The following is a 23475-nucleotide window of genomic DNA, read 5'->3' as shown; positions in this document are numbered from 1 at the left end:
GCTGGCAGGCGGACAGAAGCCTGCCAAGATCAGTTCTCGCCTGCTCACCCCTCAGACTCAACTCCAAAGTCCACCAAAGCAAGGTACTTCGAGAGAGAAGTTTATTTATACACCATATCACTTACATTCAACACAACAATCAGCAAACCGGTTAACCCAAATTAGCTCATTCTGTTTTATTCATTCTTCCATTTTGTGCTAAATTAATTTGCGGCTGCGAGTTGTATCACATCTGTAGCGGCTATGGCAGGAATCAAGCCACAGGGAGGACAATAGTGTGAATATATGAACTAACAAGATATTATTACTGAAGCTTTTTTCATTCATAGGTCAGTTCTTGTAAGATGGTCATCAGCAACCTTGTTCTGAAGGCTTAGGCTAAACCTGTAAGATAAGAAGTTAGCACAGTTAATCGCAGTAAGTTTTGAATCCCTGAACAGCAGGTGGTCTTCCTTGCTGCACGGCAGATGTACGTTAGGGTGCTCCCTCTCCCCTCATCTATTTGCTGGGACGTGTTGAATTGCAGACTTCAGCAGTCCGCCGGACACCAGCATTCGGCAGTCTCCTTTCTCCCAGGTCAGGATGGTTTGTCGGTTGTGCCAAACAGGCGCTTGCTACAAGCCAGCAATGCTACGCTGCTTCTCCAAGCCCGCTGCCACCACTCTCCCAAATTGTCAGCTTCAGTCCATGCACCAACACAAAACCTTCAGGAATTCATCCTCTCTCCACCCCCAGCTTGTACGTACAGGACCAAAGCAGGAAGCCAAACAGTACAGCAACTTGCTTTAACTGACCTCAGTCTATGTGCTCTGTATCAATCCCCATGCTTTACCACATGGATTGAAAAAACCACGACATGATTCCCACGATAATTTTACTGATTAGCACATTAGTAGTTGCCTGGTAGCGCTGCCTACTTACCGTTAGCAAACCTGCACTGCTTCAGTACTTCACTGAAGCCCTCGCACAGCTTGAGGTCAGTCTGGTTCTGCGCACACTCCAGGAATTGTTTCATTTCATACTGGCAAGGAGCAAACTGCGACTGCTGCTGCTGCTGGTAGGCAGGCTGAGCTGCCTGGGGCTCCTGAAACAGCAGACACCTCCGTAAGCGCCCTTCCAACATCTCCAGCCTATGAAGCTGCACCACCCCAGTACTGCTGGCTGTGTATTTCTACCCTGCATTTTAGTCAAAATGTTGCATTACTTAATGGGCTGAAGTATAAAATAGTTTCCAGCAGTGGCATGACACATTCTGGACAGTTTTGTAAGTTACAAACACTTAGGTCTAACTCTGGATGGCATCTGGGCAAGGTAACAGCATTATCTTAACATTTAAGCAGCACAAAAAGGTCTTGCAATAGATCTGTCATCAGACCTGGGACCCCTGTCTGAATCAGAGGGGTACTACAGTAGAAAACAACACTAATACCCTAGCACAAACACATATCACTCATGCATCCCTTTGAACTACTTTTAAGATTCTCATGGTGATTGTGGTAGTTACCTTGGAGACCAAGTCGCTAAAATTACCCCAGCTTTCCCAGCCACGATTCGTGTGATCTTTACATCTATAGCAATTACATCAACCTATACATAACTGATGTCCCAAGTTAACTGCGCCTCACCGGTTCGTGTCCAGCTGTGCTTTCTCTTACCTGATAAGTAATATCAGGCCTCGCAGCTTCAGAGCTGCTTCCTCCACCAAATCCTCCTGTAAGCGCATGACCTATGGTATGGCCCACAGCAGAGCCTACAGCAACTCCGGCGGCCGTTGTAGCCATTTGTGCCATCAGACCAGGCTGCTTCGGTGCAGGAGCAGCCACAGCAGAAGCCGGTGCTGCTGCTGGGACGGGTGCCCGAGCAGCAGGCGCCGGTGATGCAGCTCTCATTTGTGGTGCCCGGCTGCAAGGACATAAAGAGAAACCTCACATCATCGCTCCAAACTCAAACCGGGCAGAGGCCACTTGGTTGCAGGGCACGTGCGTTTGCAGTTCCTCCTTGTCACACCCTCCACATTCACGGCAAGAACGCAATGTTCTGGTGAGTGACTGATGCACAACAGCATAAAGTTTACAGGCTTCTTTTTGGCTGTGTTTTAAAGACCAGCCGCACCCCCACGCCCCAAAGGACTGCGCTATTTTGCGGGAAATGGGAGAGAACCTACAAGGGGCTGATTAAATAGGGCCTTAACGCTCAGGCACTGGATGGGCGGGCCCTGCCGCCCAGCGAGCGCTGAGGAGATCCACTTCCCTCCCCGCAAAGCGCCGAACCCGCGACAACCGAGCTTAAAGCAGCCGGGCCGGGCCAACCCCCCCCTCATCCCGGTGTGTCACGCAACCCCGGAATAGCGGAAAGGCCTTTGCCGCCTGCGGCCTACACGGGGGGCGGGGAAGGGAAGGGGCCCAGCGGCCCTCACCTGGCGGGGGGCGCCACGCGGGACGTGCGGCTCCGGCCGCCCCTCGGCATCGCGGCGGATGAGGGTGGCTGGGCTGAGGTGAGCTGAGGTGAGTTGAGGAGAACCCGGCCGCACGCCGACCGCCAGCCGCCGCCTCTGAAGGTCACCCGACACCCGCCGCGCGCGCTTGCGTCACTGCCGTAGCGCCGCGCAGGGAGGCGGGGCTTGCTCCGGCCCCGCCCCTTCCATTGCTCGCCTGAGGCGCTGTCCCGGAGCGGGAAACGGGATTTGAGGGGGCGATGGCGGCGCGTCCCTCTGTAAAAATAAAGAAATAAACCGTGTTTAAACGTGCGCCTGCCCTGTGGGAATCGCTGTCTCTGGAGAAGCCCAAAGGTCGCTCAGGGGACACCGTGAAGGAGCCTCCAAAAGCCCGTCGGCCTCTCTCAATTGCTGAGTTTCACCCAAAAGGCTGGGGTTTGCCGCCATCCACCCCAAAAAGGAGCGAGGGCACCTTCTGCCCCCTCAGCCCCATGCACAAGACCTCTGCACGGGCTGGCACGTGCTCTTCGGGTTTGTGTTTGGAAACGCCCTCCATATTTTGAGGAATGTCTATTTAAAATTTATGTATTGATTTATTAATTAATCTGATAGTTAATTTATTAATTTTACGCACAGCAGCTCTGACACGGGATACGCGATGGCAGTGCCACGGTCGGCGGTCGCTCCAGCAAGGGCTGTCCCTGCGGGTGGAAGGGCCGGCACACCTGAATCAGGGTTTGGAAGGCGGCTGCTTTTTTAAAGAAAAAAGAAAAAAGTCAGGGAAGCTCGGAGACGGATGGTGAAAGATGGCTTGAAAAGACTGGTATTGCGTAGTCTAGGGAGAGGAACACAATAAAAATACCAAATGGAAGAGAATAAATAAAAGTCAGGCCTTCTACTGTGGAGTCATGATACTAGATCCAGAGCTGTTATAATAAAGTGAACGACACTGCATTTACCTTGTTAAATGGAGGCAGTTCTTTAGACAAAGCACAAATTATTTTTGGATTCTGCTATGAGTTACGAACCTTAGCAGAGCTTTAGAAAAGAATGAATCATTTAATAAGGCTAAGGATAAAGGCACAACTTATGTCATATAACTTGGAATATAATTAAAATATAGTCCCTAGAGTTTACTACCTAAGTCCAGATATACCAGAGGTAAGTGTGTTCTGCTGAAATCTGATCCCTACTTACTCAGTTCATATAGCACACAAGTTGTTTGGTTTTTTCTTGATCTAAAACCCATTGAAAATAATGAAAAGGGTCCAGCTGACTAACATACACAGGGTTAGACCTAATGAGTTAATAAACTCTCAAATTAGGCTCAACAGAAAGTGAAATTTCAAACAACTCTGTTTCCCATTATAAGCAAGCACCTCGCTTCTTGTCCTCAGAGTACGTATACACACATTCATCCCCAAAATGCGATTGCTGCCCTGCAACATTATCCCTTCATTATGAAGTCATTATAACGACAAAAAAGTGCTCGTTCACAATTTCTTCAATTGTAAGGGAGGTACCTACCTAAGACCAGTCATTTCAACATCTTGTACGTAAGGGGATGTAACTATTGCCTGATAAAGGAAGCGTGAATATTGTGAGTTTATACAGCAATGATAATCCAAAAGCAAAGCTTCGGCCAGAAAAGCAGTTGCTGTTAATGTAAAAATTATTAGGAGATAAATATAAACAATATATCGCAATTCAGAAGAGCGGCATCCACGTAAGTTCAGACTGCTGGCGCTACTGCAGGAGCTCGTCTCCGCACGCATCTTCTCTCTGGTTCTTTTACTCTTGGCCTCCCTCCATTTTGGCTCTTCCTCAGCAGCTCTGGGTTTGGGGGTTTGTCAAACGCCTGTGAAGCATTATGAGTTTTGCACTCCAGACAGTAAGTAATTCACTTCAGATTTGGCACCTTCTCTCCTGCGGTTGGCCCGGTGGATACCTCCGGGAGTAAGGCAGGACGGCTGGGAGCCTGGCAGGGCAGGGCAGAGCTCGGCCCCGCTCCCCCATCCGCGGCTGCCAGCCCGAGCGATGCTTCCAGGGCCCAGCGTCCCTGGTGTCCATACGGTTGACAAAAAGGAGAAGCTTTGACTAGACCTCATCTTATTTAAGGGCTAACCTATAACTATGTGAGATAGAGTGATTTCTTTTCCTGCAGCTTTAGCGCATCTGTTATTTTTTCAGTTACCCCTTCTATCTTGGTCATCTCCGCTCCTTTCCCATTGTCCCTCTCCCCTTATTCCCACTGATAGGAGAAGGCACAGCGTTGACAGCAGGAGATTTTTAATTTAGTTTATACGCTAGCTAGAGTTCAAACAACTCATTTCTTAATTAATGGTTTTCTCAACTCTTTTTAATTAATAGTTTTCAATTTTCCTTTTTTTTGCTGGCAAAGGGATTCTTTCTTGTTGCTGAAGTCATTTTGCAACACGTCTCTCTTTGAATTCATTTTGTTTTGCAGAACAATGAAGGCACGGATGGCATAACTGGCGGTGTATGAATGCTGCCATTGTGTTTTGTCATCCTGCCTTCCTTGGGAAAACTTGCAGAGCTTCCTTTTGTACTGACTCGCTCTTCCATCTGCTAATGCCCAGCAATAATGTGCCTAAAAGGAAATGGGGAAGGGAAGGAGAACAAGTAGCCGGTGGCCATCTTCAAAATAAAGCAATAATGGTGGTTACGGTGGGTGTTTACAGTAAGCAAAGATCTTTTTCTCTTCAGCTACTAGACGACTTCTGTATTGGTAGACTAGAGATAGTAGCTGGTTGCTTAAACTACAGCCAGATGGGTATTGATGCTACTTTAATAGAAACCAGACACACACAAAAGAAAGAAGATCCAGCCCCGATTGCCTTTGGTTGTATCCGCCTAATTCTGACCAGCACTATTGACTCACAGGTCTGCCGGCTATATTGAGAGCTGCGATATCAATGTGAGCCCAGATCTGTGAAACAGATGACAAAATCCCGTTGCTCCAGTGCAAAGTGTATTCTTCCAAAGATAAGGCTGAGCGAGGCTTGGGGGAATCCATCGACAGCTGCTCCGGAGCCAGGCGGAGCACCAGCCTATGGCACGGGCTAAAACTTTTGATGCGCTTTTTATATCGCTTGTCCAAATTACGCATCCCAGAAAGCCTCAGGGTAAACTTTGGGAACGTAACAGGCCCTCAGCAAGGTCCCTCTGCACAGGAGGCACCAGATGGGCTTTGTGTGGCTGCAGGGGTTTGGCTCATTCTCTCCAAAATCATGGGAAAAGCCTGGGGCGCTGGCTGGCGTACCAGTCCAAGAGACCAAGACTAGCTACAGCGAAGGGGCACATCAGCCCTGACGGTCACGTCAGCCGTGCCGGGTGTTGTAGCACTCCCCGGAACAGCCCAGATCTCCCCCCGCGGCCCATAGCTGAGGAAAAAGGGGGAAAAACTCATTTTCCTGCTGAAATCAGGGGGGCGGGGGGGGGGGCGGGGGTGGGAGGGGGCGCCCTGCAGTGCCGCCTGCTGGCCGCCGGGCGGCGCCATAACCGCCCGCCGCGCCACGCCCCCCCTCCCCCGCCCCGGCCTGACGTGACGTCGTCGCGGAGCGCCACGTCCGGCGCGGTCGGCGGGGCGGGGTGGGAAGGACGCGCCCGCCCAGCGAACCAATGGGGTGTGGGCGCGCGTGCGCGGCTCTTTGGCGCCGGGCTCGCGTCGCGGGCTGAGGCGGAGGCAGGGGGTAAGATGGCGGCGCCCGTCCTGCTGCGAGTGTCGGTGCCGCGCTGGGAGCGGGTGGCCCGCTTCGCCGTGTGCGCGGCCGGCATCCTGCTCTCCCTCTACGCCTGCCACCTGGAGCGGGAGAAGGGCCGCGACCTCCACTACCAAGCCCTGTGCGACCTCAGCGAGCGGGTCCGCTGCTCCGCCGCCATCACCTCCAGGTGAGGCGGGGATGGGACCCGCCGCCGCCGCCTCAGGCCGCCGCGGGGAGAAGAGGCTGAGGCGGCGGGGAGTGGCGGGGCCGGGCCTGGAAGCGCTGCCTCCGGTGCCTCGGGGGCTAAGGCGGGGGCTGCTGCGGGGCCGACCCGGCTTTCTGAGGGGGGCGGCGGCGGCGGGTGGGCTTGGCCGAGCGTACGGGCGGCAGCAGCCTGCGGCTGCGGGCCCGAGCTCGTCCCGAGGAGAGCTTGCCTGAGGCGCAGAGGGGACTGGGCAGGTGGGCCTGTGCTGGGGGCCACAGGGCGGGCAGGCGGAGGAGGGGGATGTCGTGGCTCCCGGTTTAGGCAGCTCCTTCGCTGGAGGGCTGGTGTGGGACGGCAGTTTTTTAGGATCACCAGGGGCTGGAGGGTGAGGCACCCGCGATTTCTGTGTAGTAATCAATGGCAGTTAGCTAGAGTGACAGGCATTTTAGTGGCAAATGCACGTTAGAGTAGAACGTTGTAGGTGTGACTAGTGGTTGAGGCCAAGATAAACATGTACAATTGCAGATGATTGGCTTTGAGTGGTTTTAATTGGAGTATCTGAATTGCTTTTTCATTATAATGTTACCTGGCAGCACAGAAGATTGTCTTCATGATACAGAGGAAGTGCTTAATTTGAGAGAGATTTGTATGCCTCAGCAGCAAAAGCCCAGTCCAAATCTTGATTTATTTTACAGGTTTCCTGTCAGCAATTACTTTAGCAGTTGTTTTCTAAAGGCCAAGGGTTCTTATTTGTTAGGAGAGTCGATGTATAAGTTTTAATACGCTGCTAGCTTGACTTATTTTCAAGTAAGCAACTTGACTTGTTGTCAAGTCGCCAAGGCGAGCAGCTCTGGTGCCGGCACAATCGGCAGCAGAGCGGTCTAACGGGGTGCACAGGGGGGTTTCCCGAACCGGCGGGTCTTCAGGGGAGGTTAGAGAGCCGCTGGCAGCCCACAGCTCGTGCCACAGCGGTTGACGGGACCAGTGCAGGGTCAGGAGCATCAGCGGGCAACCGCCCCCAGTATAAAAGAAGCCCCTGGGGAGTGCCAGCGGCTACTTGACTTGTCAAATAACTAGTTAATTGAATTACAATAATGAAAAGACTTAATCTGCTGTATAAGTTACAAGTGCTACCAGTATAAACATGCTACAGGAAATACTTTCCAGTGTAATTTAGCTAAGAAACTCTCCTAAAAAAATATTCTCAAGTATTTCAACTAAAGAAATAAGATTATTTGTCAGCAATCTCAAAACGGCTCTGTGCATATATACGTGTTTGTGTATATAGGCATATAAAGACATACACAAAAATATCCATTGGTAAGGAGCTGGGAAGAGGAGGGCTTTGATTCTTCAGCAAATGTTTATTAAATGCTTCCTTTTTTTTGATGAGAGTTTTGTTATTATGATGTTAGTGCCTTCAGCTGAATGAGTGCTTGAGATTTTTTTTTTTCTTCCCTATCAGTGTAACCTGCATAAAAGCTGTCACAGTTTTTATAAAGGTACTTGCTGTGTGATCATAACAAGCCAATGGGGGAGAATATGCCCATGCTCTGTCAAGGTGGAAGCTCGTTAAATTGTTTGGGCAAAACATACAGGGAACTCTTATTCTTAAAACCACTTCTGTGGTGACAGGAGTAGGATTGTGTTATGTTACGAAGAGATGTGTATCTACAGATGTCTGAAAAGAGGCTCTTGTGAATGAATGAGGGCTTTAACTCTGCTTTTCTATCTGTCATCAGATAATCTTTAGTTTGTGAAGGTGCTTTTTCATGTCTCCATTTGAGAAGTATCCTGAAATGAGAAGTTTCAATCTAAACAGGAAGAAGACTTCAATCAGCTTGCCCGATTACTTAAATTTATAACTTAAAATTATGCTTAGGCTACTGAGGTTAAACCATGTGAGTATTGTCAGTACTCTAAATTTTACCACAGCTGTAGAGTTTAAAAAGAGAATAACAGGGATTTAAGCTTGTAAGTGGCTTCTGTAGTAGTCTGTTCTTGTATAGAATTGGTCCTTCATTAGCTTTTTATTGTTATTGCAAATGCTGCTATTGAGACAGGGAATTTGAAGTAATAGTTTTAATGCATGTTTACTAAATGCTTTGAAAAAGTAAAATAATTCCAATTATATCTTTAGGTATTTTTAATTATGGAATAATGCCTGGTAATTATAGTGTTCATTAGTAATGCTGCAGTGGAAATGTTGAGTATGCCATGGTAAGACCTGTAATTACTTTACTGTAGGAATTCTATATAATTATATAAAAAGTTAGGGATAAAATCAACTAAAATCTCACTAGCAGTTGCTAGGAGAATCGTGCTTAAAGACTGAAGTGTTGCAAATGTCAGGATAGCTCATGAGAATTAGAGCAGGTGGTGAAAGTGGTTTGTGGAAAAGGAGTGTGCAAGTTCTGTTCAGTCAAACCATATTTGGAGAAGAATGTGCTTTCAACGCTGTACAGGACACAGACAAAAAAGGAGTTTTGCTTTAAAACTAAGACAAGAGGGCAAGCTATTAAACTTTGAAGTAAGAATAACATTGAAAGAAATTAATCTTATTTTCCATGTTGCCACAGCTCCCTATCTATCAGTCGTTCTCTCTCCTTCTCTCCAACTGAATATTCCTTGTTACTACCACGCATCACCAAAGTTTCTCTGAAACTTGATTTCTAAAAGGAACTTTTAACTACTATTTAGATTTCACCGAGGTAGCAGAGTTTCAAATATGGTGTTCCAGAATTTTCACATGTAATGCAGATTTAATTTTCAACCGTTTCTTTTCTCATTAAGCTATTACACTGGCAATCGCAAACTATTTCATTAGCTGATTAGCAGAGTTAACTCTACAGCGTTAAATGGGTGACAAACTTGTACTTAGTGGCTTCTACTGGCTTCTAGAGTGTTCATTCAGTTGTGTGACTTTTTATTCAAGCTAGATTTACTAATGGAACTAATGGAACTTGGAACGTAATGATCCTCACATTTTGAGTGTTGACTCCAGGAGTGGACTGAACTTTGAAAGGCCCATCACAGTGTTGGGATTAATTTTAACTGTACAGAATAATTAGAATAAATTAGTGTATTCTTCCCTGAGCTGAGTTACTTTGGAACTAAGTTCCGGTCTTTGGGGAGGATTTTTTTTCACTAGTAAGCTGTTAGTATTTCCAAGTCTTGCTTTTAAGCCAAATCTGGTATTGGCACAACAGTGAGAACAGAAATGTTGTAGAGATTACCAGCATGCAGAGGGAGGAGCATGGAAAATCTTGTATCAGAGACTGACTCATCCAGAAGATTATGTTGGAGAGATACCTTCCTAGTATCCCATATTCAAAATATTAATGGTCAGCATATTTCAAGCTTTTATCATGGGGATAGTTTAGAACTAGTTTAGAAAGAAAAACAGGTAAGGACTGTATAATGACCACTGTCATTTTCCAAGAAGAGATAAGGGAAGGTATTAGGGAAATACCTAATGTTTTCATTTGGCAGTTGCTCTAGATGTTTTAAGTGAATTGCTCTCTTATATTTTAGAATAATTAAGTGGCAAGGATGGCTTTATTTATAATCAAACTGGCTTATAGTAGTTCCTGAAAAATATTTTTGGTTTTGCTGTTGTAGTAGTTTCACAGAGGGAACTAAACTAATAGACAAGTTTCAAGTAATACGGATAGTGGTATGGCTTAAAATAAAATGTGACATTTAAGTAGTAATGCAGAGACCCTGAGCTTTTTGCTTTGTTCTTTTGCGTGCCTGTGAGACTTTTGGGTCTTCTGATAACGTTTCTACTTTGTCTTGATTATTTTAAGGTTCCTGCAGAGCAGATTAATGGGTGGCTGTTTTTGAAGGAAGTTTTGTAGCCTGGCATGCATTAATGCTGTAACAACTTTAATACAGACTTAAGATAGTGGCATAAATGACCAAAAAGCACATTTCACTGTATATCTTTAGCAATATTTGTAGCTTTTGTCCAGCTGTGTAAGTGAAGAGGTTTGGAAATTGTCAATATTGATCTAAGTTAACATCTTTAGCTGACTTACTGAAGAAGTTCTAGAGTCAAAATATGATTTTAAGAATCGGTGTTCTTCTGGATATAATTTGATAGATGACATATTTTAGGGATTCCCTGTTCTGAGCTTTATGCTAATGTGCATAAATTGCACATAAATGTGGAAGGTCTTGGATTGTCATCTTGTATTTGAGCCACTCTGAAATGCCTATTCTGAAAAAGTCTAATATGCATGTCTGCCTTATGTCTTCCAGTGAATGCACCAAAATAATCATCTGGTAGTTCTTGAAAATCTACATCTGTAAAAATTTGCTTGTGTAGTGGACAGATCTGTGCAGACATGCAGGTGTTTTACTGGATTTGCCAAGTATGGCCTGTGACAACCATAGTATTATTGTATTATTCTGCTCACCTTCATAAATCACTTATACAGTGAATTTAGACCTATGTAAATGTTATGTTTGAATTGCTTAGTCTTGTGACATAGTACTTCAGTGCTATGTTATGTGGGTATAATTATGCTGGTGTAGAGCTTGTTCTTCTGCAGAGTGGGCATGCAATTACGCTGTAAGATACTGCAGTTAAAACTTTGACCAGTGCTGGTTTTTCAGTGAAGCACACCTTGCCGGAACTATTGTTCTGGTGCATCTTTATAGAGTGCGGACCGTAACAGAGATCAAGTTGACAAGAACAACCCCATTATCTAAGGAAATGGGACATGGAAGAAAACTTCTCTGACCTCCTCCCTAACCTGATGTTTGTATTGCAGGTTCCCACTCAGTTCTGTTGTGGGGCAGTTCCCGTAAACTTGATGTCTTTCAAGTTTGCTTGATTCCAGGTTAAGAACATTATATAGCAGTTATCTTTCGTATTAATGGTAAGTTCCTCATGTCCCAGCATTTTTTTTTTTGTTGCTGTACCTGCAAGCAAGTATTCAGGTATGTTTGAGGTTGACAGCTGCAATTGTTAGTGACTGATATAAGGTGAGAAATGGTAAAAGTAGCTTTATGCAGGTAGTATAAAAGGCGAAGCTTGGTTAGTCCCTTCTTGTCAACCAGCATAGGCAAATGATGCTCGTGTGCTTTTTCTGAAATTGTACTAGTTTTGTAAGTCTTTGCTCTTTGCTAGTCAGTAATTTCTCTAACCTGAGCCAAGTTACTGTTTTTGTTAGGTATCTTCGATTCTGTGTGGAAAAAGATAGAAGTTTGATTAAACTGCTGAAGGGCAGCATGCGGAGCAGCTGGTGGTCATTCAACGGGAATCACATTTGTAGTTCGTAGGCTACCTGAAATAGCTTACATAAAAATGTGGTCTCCTGAGACCAAGATAAAAATCTATCCTGTAATTTAAAATTGGTTGTTGTTTATTTCTGAGGTCTGCAAATCGTTAGATAGCAGGTGTAATGGTGCTTTTTCAGCTATTCTGTAGAAGGGATTCATTGTTTTTGCTGTCTGAGGGAAGGTTTGTTGATTGGGCAGGGGGAAAGCAGTGTAGGCAGAATCCATCTAGCGTGTCAGGCACTTTGCTTCAGCAGGATTTGGAGTGCTGCAGGTTCAAGATGATGGTGAATTGGCATAGCTGTGCCTAGATGACTGTGACACAAGTTTTACAGCTAAGGTTACTGAGCCAAAAAAGCACAAACAACTTGAGGCCAAGAAAGGCTGTATTATCCTGCTTTTTTAGCCTGGTTTCTCAGAAGATTTTGCCTTTGTGTGTTGTGTATTAATAATTTATTTTATAATTTTTCATTTTTTTATGGCAAAATTTAACAAAGGATACAAGTTACTGAAGTTTTATAGAAACAGATTGAGTGCCAAAGGGGAGGGGAGAGGGACTCGAAGTCATTCCTCTGCTGAAGGGGAAAAAAACCTGCCGTGTGAGCTAATCTGTCCCATTTGGTCTGCTAGCCAGACAGGCAGCACGTGTGCAAATAGGACTGAGACAGAGCCGATAGATAATGGACTCGATTGGGGCGGCAGGGTGCAGAGGCTGGAGGGTGTGAGCTGGGAGGGATCTGGTTATTCTGTGTGCTGGGGAAGGAAGGGGCTTCAGGAACATTTGTAGAAGACCAGCTTCGTTAGTTCTAAAGCAAGTTGTTCCCAAAGTAGCAGAAGCTGATAGTTCAAGTGTTTTTTGTCTCACCTTTTTAATGGAAAATTGATGACTTAATACTTCAGACTGATACAGTACGTAGTGGCTGAGGCACATCTTTTATCAAATACAGCAGTACCCCAGCTACATGAGGGTTTTTTCAACCTTACAGTGGGCTGATCTCAAACACGTGTATCTTTGCTTTTCATGAATATATAATTTCTAGCTTGACTGAAATTTGCAATAGAGCTGAAAATTATTTTGCCTGATGCAAAGTAAATTTCACAAAGTGCCTGTAGTTCAGATTCGGACTTCATTTATGATAGCTTAATAGAAGAGATTATGTAGAAGGCATACAATGCTGTTGGCTTGAATAACCAGTGCTTCTGTAAAGACTGCTATAATATAATTAACCACTGCCTGCTTGAGATTTTGCTGATCTAGACACTGAGATTTTTTTGGTCTGTTTCTGAGGTAGAGCTGGAGGATATATACAACAAAATCTCATTTGTTTATGGTAAATACTGCTAATAGATTTAAACATGAAATTAAGTAAATCAAAAATTTTGAGCACTCTTGGCAAGCCTACAAATGGGAGTTTTTAATCTCCTTCTTTCTTGTGGCTTCTAATTGAAGGCTTTTACTTAATTTATTAAAACTGTTAGAGTGGCCTAAGTGACCTTGTAATCATGAACCAGATTTAATCCAAAATCCTCTAGTGAAGCTGTAAAGAAGCTGCAACCGAAGTTTCTTAACATTGCTAAGTCTTAACATGCTCCAGATCCTTTGACCTTTATATGAGCTTTTCACTGAAGGCAATGTGTGAGCATAGACCAGCTTTACTCCCCTCCTGAGAACTTTCATTCTGTACCGTAACTTATCTCAGAAGTCAGATGACACTTAAGGAAATGTGCATATCACTTGTCAAGTGTAGGCTTTTTTTAGAAAATACGTAGTTTCCTCAGGGTTACAAAGTGGTAAATGGTGCTTGCCATTGATAACAAGATAATGCTTATGGGATGAAAAATAATCCTGAAATGAGGGGCTTTAAGTAAGCTACTACTACTCAGAAAACAGAACTTGAGTTCTTTACTTACAGTTCTCTGAAAATATAATCTTTTTTATTACTGTTGTTTGCCCTTTCCATTGCAGCGAATCTAAAAAATTGAGAGAGAGGAATGTGTTGGAAAACCTGCTGCTGCACAAATGCAAAGTGTTCTCGGATTTTGAATCATACATGCCATTTAATAACCTGGTCTCCTGAAGGATTTGATAGCATTTTCAACTAGACATTTAGGAGACTAGAATGTGAACTGGGAAGTATAATATGTTTGCTTTGTTCAAGACACCTGCTACTCGCTGATGTCAAGAGACATGGTACTGAAGCTAGCTGGACTTGACCTGATCTAGTATGGTTATTTGCATGTTAAAATGAATATGCAGTAGTTAGGTCTTTTCTTGACCTGAGAACTAAGGATTGCCAAGTGAAATGAGGTGATGTGATTCTGGAATTCATTAGCGGGCATGTTGTGGAGGTCAAAAGTGTGTGTTCAGAAAGCATCTAGGTACATTCAGGAAGGCTTCAAGATAGGCTACTGAGCATGTTGGTGCAGGTGAAACCCCAGTTCAGAAGTTTCTTAAGCTGATTCTTAACTTAATGATGATTGAGGTCAAGGAGAGCATCTTGGGGAATGATCTTTTTGTAAAAAGCCCTTAAAAACATCTGCAGGTAACTGTCAGAATTGGGGTGCTTGGCTAGAAAAAACAGTATAGCATTTCTTACAGAGAGTGGATGAGATAATAATCTGACTCCTGGCTAAATATATACTTTTTGTTTGTTTGACTTGTTGTGTTTGGCAGGCTTGGAATTCTGTTGCTTTTTGAGCTAATACTGATAACTCTTACAGCTTTTAACTTGTTAAACATGGAGGTGGTTTACTTGTCCTTTAAAATGACTGAGATCCTAGTGTACTGCATGAGGTTCTCTTGGTTGGCTTTCGGCTAGTGATATTGTCTCTGCTAAATTACGGCAAAATGTTTAGAGTTAAAATGTACTGCCATAATACGCTGTTCTGGAACATAGAGGATGTTCATAATTGTGCAAAAGAGGTAATGATTTAACAATATTAGATTTTATTGGAGGCATGTCACTTGTGGATCAAAATTACCTCAGTTGTTCTTGTCTTCCCGTTAAGAAGTGTCAAGTGCATGCAAATACTGCTTTAAACTCCTAAAAATGCAACACTTCTGAGCTTTGCTAAATATCACAAACCAAAAGGGACACTGTTTAGAGGGTGGATAATAATTTTCAAGACCCCCTTTTGATAAAAGGAAATGCACATTGGACTAAAAGTCACTGTAGTATTTAATTGTAGATGTAAGGAAACTACATGAACAGTTCTAAATGCTTTGTCTTGGATTTCTTGAATCACTATTCTGAAAACTTTTTTAAAGAATATTCAAAGTTGTACCTGCAAATGAGAAGTGAAGCAGGCTGTCACCTTGAACAGAGAGGGAATTTGAGTTACTTGAAACATACAGGAAGATGTCTTTAGAGATTTGTTTTAAAACTTCCTTGAAGTTAGTTCGGATTGCTTTTTTTTTTTTTTCCTCAATAGGAGTGAAACTCGGGTGTGGCAAAAGCAGGCTGCCACATGTGTTTGTCATAGGGCTCTGAATCACGCAGGGTGACTTCAGCGTGATTTTCACAACACTTCACTGTTTCAGGGATTGGGAGCCACAAGTCAGTACCAGGAAAAAGTTGGTGGTATCGGACTATGCTTTTATCTTGCTGTGCAAGCAACTCTTTAATTAGTGCAGTTCATTTTACTTAGCATTCTGTATCCAAAAAATTGATCCGAGTTAACAATAGTTCTTGTAAATTATATTCTTTATAAGAAAGGCAAGTTCCGTGAGGAACTTCTGAACAGTTTATAGTCCTTCTTACTGATGTTTTATTTCTTGGAGTTTATGCTATCGTTCGGACTGCAGTCTTTCTTCTTGCTATTTGTTTGCCATATGTTTTTAGACTTTCAAAGTTGTCATAACTCAAGTGTGATTTTGGTGTGCAAAGGAAGATTATCAAACTCAATCTTCTTCCTTCCTCCAATTGCTTCCAGAAGTACTTGGTTCATTGTGCATTTTAGTGGGTTTCGGGACTTCCTTGATAGAATTAGGAGATGATTTAGCCTCTTCAGTAGAGAAATTAGATGGAAAAAGAAATATACAAAGTCTAAATATTTTGCTTTTCAGTTTGATGCAGAAAACTTCATGTTTCAAACCTTATAAGGCTAGAAAAAGTGCTTTGTCTTAAACCACAGGCTGCTTAGCTGTCTTGAAGTGTGTGGAATAAGATGCGAGATTAGAGGTGTACTCCATGGACTGAAATTTAATACTTGATGTCCTTAGAGCTGCTACAAGGCCAACAAGATACTTAATGAACTATTGCATGTGGAAAAAGCTTTCACCACACTCTGACCTTCTTGCAGCTATGAACAGATCACTTGGGACACTGACTGTCAGGAAGGGCTTGAACTCGTTATCTTTCCATTAGCAACATTTTATTCACTTGCAGAATAACTGTAGGGTCAGATTCTGTAGTCTAAAGTATCTGATGTTGTAAGCTTGAGTTCGCTCTCAAACATGACAGGATCTCATGAGCATCAGAAGAAGTGAGAGCATACAGCTAGGGCAGGGAGAGGATAGGAATTCAGCATCCTGCAGTTACTTTAAGCTAGCCTAATGTTGAACCACAGACTTAAGCACGCTTTGAGTTATGCTGTTTAGTCTCTCGGTGAGGAAAGCCTGAGTGTGTTCAAATAGAGTTTAGTGTCACCCTGCAAAGAATTCTTACCTGGAGACTAGAACGATAAATTGCACCTGTGGATAGTAAGCTGAAACATCTATAAATGTGGTAATACAGAAAAATAAAAGTAGACTATTAAATGCAAAATTATGATACCTTTAATATATTTGTCTGGCTCTTTAATACTGCATTTGGTAGCTGGACAACATGAGGCAATTGTTACATGTGCTGTGACCATCTTATCAAAGTAAGGCTAAAAAATAAACAGTTCTCGCTTAAAATCCAGATAACATTCAAGGTGTGGGAGGAAAGTCTTGTCATAGCTGAGATTCTTTGGAACTTGCAGTATTTCTTTATAATATGTGCTTATGTATTGTTGCATGGTGTTTGGTCTTTTTTAAAACCCCTCCCTCTTGGAAGCGTGGCTCCCTTAGCAGTGAAGTGCTGCACTTGCACCTCTACAGCTGCTTTTCCGGATCTTTGCCATCCATCCTTGATACTACTTCGCTCACAAACTATTCCGTACGCTAATTGGGACTGTTGGCCTTCATATGCTGCAGGGAGGATGTGTAACCAGTCTTGTCTCCCACGGTTTGCGTAGCTCCAAACTTTCACTGGGATAACTGCAGGGAGCGAGGCAGGATTGCACTGCTCCCTCAAGCAGTTAACTTTGTGTCTTTCTAACCCCTCGCAGCTCTGGGATGTGAGGCATTGTTCCCGTGGTAAAGCAAGCGTTGGTTTTTCTGTGCTGGCTTGAAGCTTTATATTTGCACATAAGTTTCACTTCAGTCATTTACAAGATTTGAGACCAAACCGGTTGAAAGTATGTTTGTTTTTTTTACTGTTTATGCAGTAGACATGCTTTCTAGGAATTGGTACCTAATTCTCTGCTCAGTTTCTTGGGGAGAAGAGCACAAGACTTGGGTATAATAGTTAATTGCAGACAGTTACTAAGTTTGAATTAAAATGATTAATTTCAATATGTTTTGAAAATATTGCACAAATGGCTGTGAGATTATGAAGTATTTTGGAGATGGTATTAAATTGTACTTATTGTGTACCTTTCTTGTGTGAGGAAACTGCTTGTAATGTGGTGGTAGCCTTTCACTGGTCTTGGATGTATGGTGAAGTATATCACAACGGTCCTGTAGTGTGTAGAGAGCAAACCTATGCTGTGTCTTGGTTTAGTAGAACCGTTACCTCTAGTACGACAAGCTATTCGGAAACGGCACTTCTGTTGGCATAAATGTACCACGCTAGCGTTTTCTGCTGCAACAGCAGTGAAAATTGTGCTTTTTTTACATAGTTATGTGACAGTCAACCTGATAATGTGAACTTAGCCTTACATTTATGTAGTGCTTGACTTGATGCCCCAAAGACATGCTGGCAGATATCCTAACGTTCTCTTGTAAGTGAATTAAGCTGCATGTTGAAGTAGTGTTAACTTCTCTTCATATTTTCAAGTGACACTAATAAATATGGTCCTCACTTTGCTTTTACAAATAATGGCGTGATCTGCCTTAGGGCATCACATTAACGGTTTCTAGCACAAATACATTTGCTAATTTAATCTTTTGTCCCCCTTATTGCAGCAGCAGTTTTGTAGGGCTTGTACCGCTTTCTACCTTATCACTAAAAAGTTGAAAGTCACTTTGTGGTTAAGGTGCTAGTTCAAAATGACACGCTGTGCAAGGGCTCTAACAAATGAGGACTATGAATCTTGCTATGGTACCACCCCCAGCTTGTCTGCTCGACAGATTTGGGTTCCTCCTAAGGTGTTAGACTGCGCAGGAGCAGCTGAAGTGCAAACAAATGTTCTGATTTGCTTGCTCTGATGCCAGCGAGGTAAGTGCTGGCAGAGCTGGTAACAACTAGTTACCAAATTGTACCATTTTCCCTCAGCGGCATAGTGAGCATGTGTCCAGCTGACTGTGGTGGAGAGAACTGCTAAAGCTATCGTTGGAGGAAGGAAGTGTTTATTTGACAAAAAAGCTTTAAACTACAACCCTAGGAAGCAGATGTGGTATTTGGTGAAGTTGCAACTGTGTGAACTTGGTAGTTTCTGGTGTGACAAGTAACTTTAATCAGCAATGTGTGGGATAAAGTTGTACCTAGTGCACCCCCTTGTTGCAAGCTGCTTGGTTTTCCAAGATAACCCCGAACTTCATATAGGACTGCAGCGGTCATGTCAGAATATATGTATCTATTTTTTTTTTCCCCAACAGCGATGAGTTGAAAACACTGATGTAAAGCAATAGGTGTACAAATACAAGTTAATTAGTTTCATTTTTTTACAGATGGGGTCGAGGATTCGGTCTGCTGGGTTCCATCTTTGGAAAGGACAGTGCAATAAATCAGTCAAACAGTGTTTTTGGACTCGTGTTTTATATACTACAAATGCTACTTGGTAAGTATTAATTCAGTTTAGTACCTAAAGTATATAACAGGTCTGTGGTGATGAAAGAGGAGTGCATTATACATTGCGCAATCTGCAGGAGACCAGATAGATGCATGTGATTTTTATCTTTTTTTTTTTTTAGCACCCTTCTAATGATATATCTGTCCAAAGGGCTTAAAAACCCAACTGATAACAAGAGCAATTGCATTTTCTCCTGCTATGCTGTTAATAACATAAGCGTCAAGACAGTTACTGCACTGGTATTTTCACTTAAATATATTTAGCATTGGATTGCATGATAGAAAAGAGAGGAAATAAAAATGGAATTTACAAGTTTTGCAGGAGTAATAGAGATAGCAGGCAAAAAAAGTGCATGAAGTGTAATGTATGCATATTTCTTTGTAACTATATGGTCTGCTTTAAAGCTGTTAATATTGATAGACATAACTTGACCAACCTGTAACTTTCCCATAACTCAGGAATACGGAAGATGATAAATACTACACATACTTCTTATCAAAGGACTGTCGTACAGAACCTAGAAGCTCCCCTCCAAATAGCGATTTGTCAGCCATCTTGAACTCATGGTATTTTAAACAGACTTTTATGTAAAACAAACTTGCTGAGTAGCCTTCAGTTTGAATTAGAGTGCTTAGGCTTTTTGCTTTGTTCGGAAGAGGGGAATGAGAGCAGCAGTAGTAACTTTCTCTCTCTTGTTGCAGGTATGACAGCAAGTGCAGTAGCAGCTCTAATCCTCATGACATCCTCCATAGTGTCTGTAGTAGGGTCATTGTACTTGGCATACATTCTGTACTTCGTGCTGAAGGAATTTTGCATTGTCTGCGTCATCACATATTTGCTGAACTTCATTCTCTTTATCATCAACTACAAACGACTAGTTTATTTGAACGAGGCCTGGAAACGGCAACTCCAACCCAAACAGGAATAATGCCTGTTTGAACTTTTGACTGACAGTCTGAAGACCCAACTTCCATTAAGTTTATTTTGCAGTAATTTTTTATTCTCCATATCAGACACTTTCCCCGAGTATCATAACTGAATTTTTAATTATAAATTTGAAGGGGCCCTAGATAATTTTTTTGTGCTAATCTTCAATTTAAATGTGATTATGAAAGAAAGCTCTAATACAATAAAAGACAAGCTTTAACTTTACTTTGAAGGAGTTTTAGACACAGCAAAACCTAGACTCTCTCTCTTCCCTCTCCACTTGTGAAGTGGGTAACACTTGCTATAAAATATCCTGTATATAAATTCAGGTATAACAAGATGTGGTAATGACATTAAATATTCTAGACTAGCATTACCATATTTAATGTTGCCATGTTTACAGTATGTGTATTACGTTTTTTTTTTTAGCTGATGGACTTAGATTTGACTAGGACTTATACTGTAAATAAAGTTAGAAATATTGTTTTCATCCCTGGAGAACTCACTGTACAATCAGTTTTGTTAGCCTAGGAGCTGTCAGAGTGTTCAGCTAATAGTCGACTGACGTGATGGAAGAAGAAATGACCTCTATAGAGAACACCGTGTTGCTGCACTCGCTGCTAGTGCTTTCACAAGAATGATGGTTGGGTTTTTTTCCATTTTTATCTTTTTTTTTTTTTTGTCTCCAGTAATGAAAATGGAATTAAACCTGAAACCTGAAGTATGTTCATTAAACCACAACTTCATTAATTTCTGTATAGAATGAAAATAGCTTAATGTGGTCAATAGAAAGCTACCACTGGGATATTTATATGCAGATTGGGGGTTGGTGTATCAAAGAGTGTTCTTTGAAAGGACTTAATTTCCATGCAGAGCTGTTTCATTTTTAAACTGCGGTCAGCCAGCCAGTGTTACTAATGCTTGATGTTATATGAATGCTGCAGTATAGAATTGCAATTTGCAGTGGAGAGCACTGACTGAGTGGGATAACCAAGTAGTGTGCTGAAGAAGCAGTTACTTAATTGATCTTCATCAGGATCTTTGGTTTGTGCTATATTGGGAAATGAACTTTAGGCTTGAGACACATAAGATCTCTTGGAAGGGCAACCTGTTTAGTGGGATAAGTAAGTAAATATGCTCCTGAAAATGAAATGTGATATAGTGCTATCATTGCTCTTTCTAATAACTAATTGAAAAAAAATTAAACTGCAGATTTAAACAAAGGAACAAAATTTCAAATGTTTCTGCACTCAGTATTCTAAGGCTGAATGTTAAAAGTGCCTTCTGTCTTAAAATCTTAAACCAAATACTTTGTGTTGAACTTGGCAGGCAGAAGTGTCCTTGCTTTAAAAATGAACAAACAAACAAACAAAATTCCCAGCAAACTTGCTGGGGATAGAAGAGTATTAAAAGACCTATTTTAGTTTTTAGACTGAGAAGTGGTAGCAATGTTGTTTCAGTTAACTTAAATCAATGTGATAGAACGTTGATGATGTGATTCGGAAGAGTAAAATACTTGTGTTTCAGACTCTGTGACACCAAAATGTATAGGTTCAGCTATTTTCTGTAATAGGTGCTGTGCTGCTTTTTGCCCTTGTCAGCTTCTAAATATGAAGAACTCCAACTGCGTACCCATTTATTTAAAGAATTAGTTTAACTAATTTTAGGATTTTTTTTCTTAAACATGAATGTCAGAGAGACACTTATGTTGTATGGCTAAAGTGGATAAACACTAAGTTGCTGAGGATAAACTTGACTGTGAAACATGCAGTGTTCCGTAGAGAAAATAGAATTTTTAGATTGCATTCACAAAATAGTATTTAAATTACTACTGAAGTGATTTTCTGGTTTGTATCAAGGATGTGGGTGGAAACTGCTTTTATGTATAGAGTTCTGTAGTATGAGTAACATCTGTTGCATGTAACACTAAATCACTTGTCCCTCTTGTCTAACAGTTTTAGACAACAATTCATTAAATGCATTTTGTATTGACCCGAGTATAGTTAAAGCTTGTCTTGATGTTTAGTTCTGTTTCTCAAATGCCTTGAACTTTGATGTGAGGGGAGTGAACGATGTTAAACTGTTCCCTCAAGGCTTTACTTTGTTCTCTTACAAGCCTTGAGGTAATATTACTGTTTAATATGTTGTATAGATTTATTTTGATGCCTTAGTGTAGATCACAGGAATGCATCTTTTTCATCCGAGGAAGAGGTGAACACCTGCTGCCTGAAATGGTTAGTCGCAGTGCTAATGTCTCAGAACAAGCAGCAATGGAGACGAGTATAATCAATGATTACTTGGTCCAACTTCTGGGTGTAGTGCATACCGAAAAAAAGGAAAAAAAGCCCCATCAGCTGAAAGTATAGGTGTTGACTAACTTCACTGTGTCTTGTGCTTGTCTGTGTGGGCGTAGTCTGTTAATTCAGTTTGTTTAGTAAAATTGTTTAGGGCCAGATTTTCAGCAGTCGTGTCTGCAGTTCTTGTTTGTGTGCACATAGGGATCAAATGAAAATTGAGTTTAGTCTCTGCAAGGATTTGCAGCTACACTTTGTGCACAAACTTGCAAATCTGATCCTTAATTGTGAACTTTCTTGTCTTGTGTGCTTTTCTTGCAGTTTCTTTTTACTGGAAGTGATTTGCTAGAAATGGCCCTAACTCTTCTACTTTCTCTGTTGTGCTTCAGAAATGCAGTTGGCCTGAATAAAGGGCAAAATAATATTAGCAGTAGAAATTTGGACCTTTTTGCTTCCAGTTCTTTGACTCTTTCCTCGTTGCTCCCAATGATAGAAACAGCGTATTTCTTCCAGTAAAATGGCTCAGGTTATAATTAGTAATGTGATGGAAATCGGATGAGTGCTTCATGCAACTACCCCCCTGCCTGCCCCAGCCAAAACAAATGTCGTGGCAAATATGTGGTTGATATTAATTTGACCCTTACAAATCCGAAGGCAAATTCTGAAAAATCTGGGGGATACAAGAGTATGGGTAAAAGGCAGTACATAGTACCTGGTCTGGCAGAGGGACAGGGGGGCAGTATCATTACACAGATTCTGGTTGTGGTTTCAACACTCATGAGAAGGGAGGGGAAAAAATTCATAATATACAAACAGTGGTTCTGAATTTGGGCTCTTCCTCCCCCTCCTTGGCTCTCAGAAGTTCTGCAGGGAGGGGCGGATTGGAAAGGCAAAAGAACCTCATCCCAAAACCTGCTTAGGAATTAAACATTCCTGAAATCCTCTTACTGTAAGGTACTTGCTACTCTTAAGGCCAACGAAGCATTCAAGTCTCGTTTAGGAAATGAATGTTCTTGGAAGTTTCTTACTGTAAAGTGTTTGCAACACTAAGGCCAATGAAACATTCCCTACCACCTTTGATATCTAAAGTGACAACAAATCTCTCTTATTAGGAGATTTCTGCATACTGTAGTACACGTTTGTCTTCTGCTGTACAGAGTCTCTCGATTGTTCAAGAAGACTGGTGAGGTGCTTCAGGCAGCACTTGAATCTCCTAATTTATATGGGCTAAAGTCAAAGAGAGATCCAATAGCTTTGGTTCTGCCAACGTTGTTTAAATGTGATCTAGACAAAACTGGTCCAGAAAAGATGAAGTATTCTGTTACCATAAAACTGTATTAAGCATGGCCTAAATATTAGGTGTTTGTTCTGTATAGTATGTTCCATCAACTATTTATTACTAGTGCTTTAAACTCCAAATTAAACATCCATTTAAATGGAATCATTGGGCAGATGTTCCTTTTATCAATATAGGTTGAGAAATTCTCCATTGGAGGTTTAGGATACAATTTTGTTAACAGGTAAACCAATGTAAATATGTATGAATTCTATTTGTTGCACATAACT

At 42.2% G+C, this 23475-nt stretch overlaps 2 protein-coding genes across 2 annotated transcripts; one reads left to right on the top strand and one right to left on the bottom strand.

Moving 5' to 3' along the window:
- Nucleotides 1–87: 87 nt before the first annotated feature.
- CHCHD2 (coiled-coil-helix-coiled-coil-helix domain containing 2) lies at nt 88–2618 on the bottom strand. The gene is made up of 4 exons (XM_075168835.1): nt 2417–2618; nt 1656–1902; nt 922–1084; nt 88–384 (listed from the first exon to the last, which is right to left on the bottom strand). Exons 1-4 carry the CDS (start codon nt 2464–2466, stop codon nt 374–376), a joined length of 471 nt encoding a protein of 156 aa, XP_075024936.1. The 5' UTR covers nt 2467–2618; the 3' UTR covers nt 88–373.
- A 3466-nt stretch (nt 2619–6084) lies between these two features.
- Nucleotides 6085–21612, top strand: VKORC1L1 (vitamin K epoxide reductase complex subunit 1 like 1). Its single transcript, XM_075168820.1, has 3 exons — nt 6085–6346; nt 18567–18676; nt 19390–21612. The coding sequence occupies exons 1-3, from the start codon at nt 6153–6155 to the stop codon at nt 19614–19616; spliced, it is 531 nt and encodes a 176-aa protein (XP_075024921.1). The 5' UTR covers nt 6085–6152; the 3' UTR covers nt 19617–21612.
- The last annotated feature ends 1863 nt before the right edge of the window (nt 21613–23475 follow it).

The sequence above is a fragment of the Calonectris borealis genome, chromosome 19 (genome assembly GCF_964195595.1).
Source record: "Calonectris borealis chromosome 19, bCalBor7.hap1.2, whole genome shotgun sequence".
Taxonomy (NCBI): Eukaryota; Metazoa; Chordata; class Aves; order Procellariiformes; family Procellariidae; genus Calonectris; species Calonectris borealis.
Note: the sequence above shows the minus strand (reverse complement) of the source record. Positions and strands in the feature narration are given on the sequence as shown.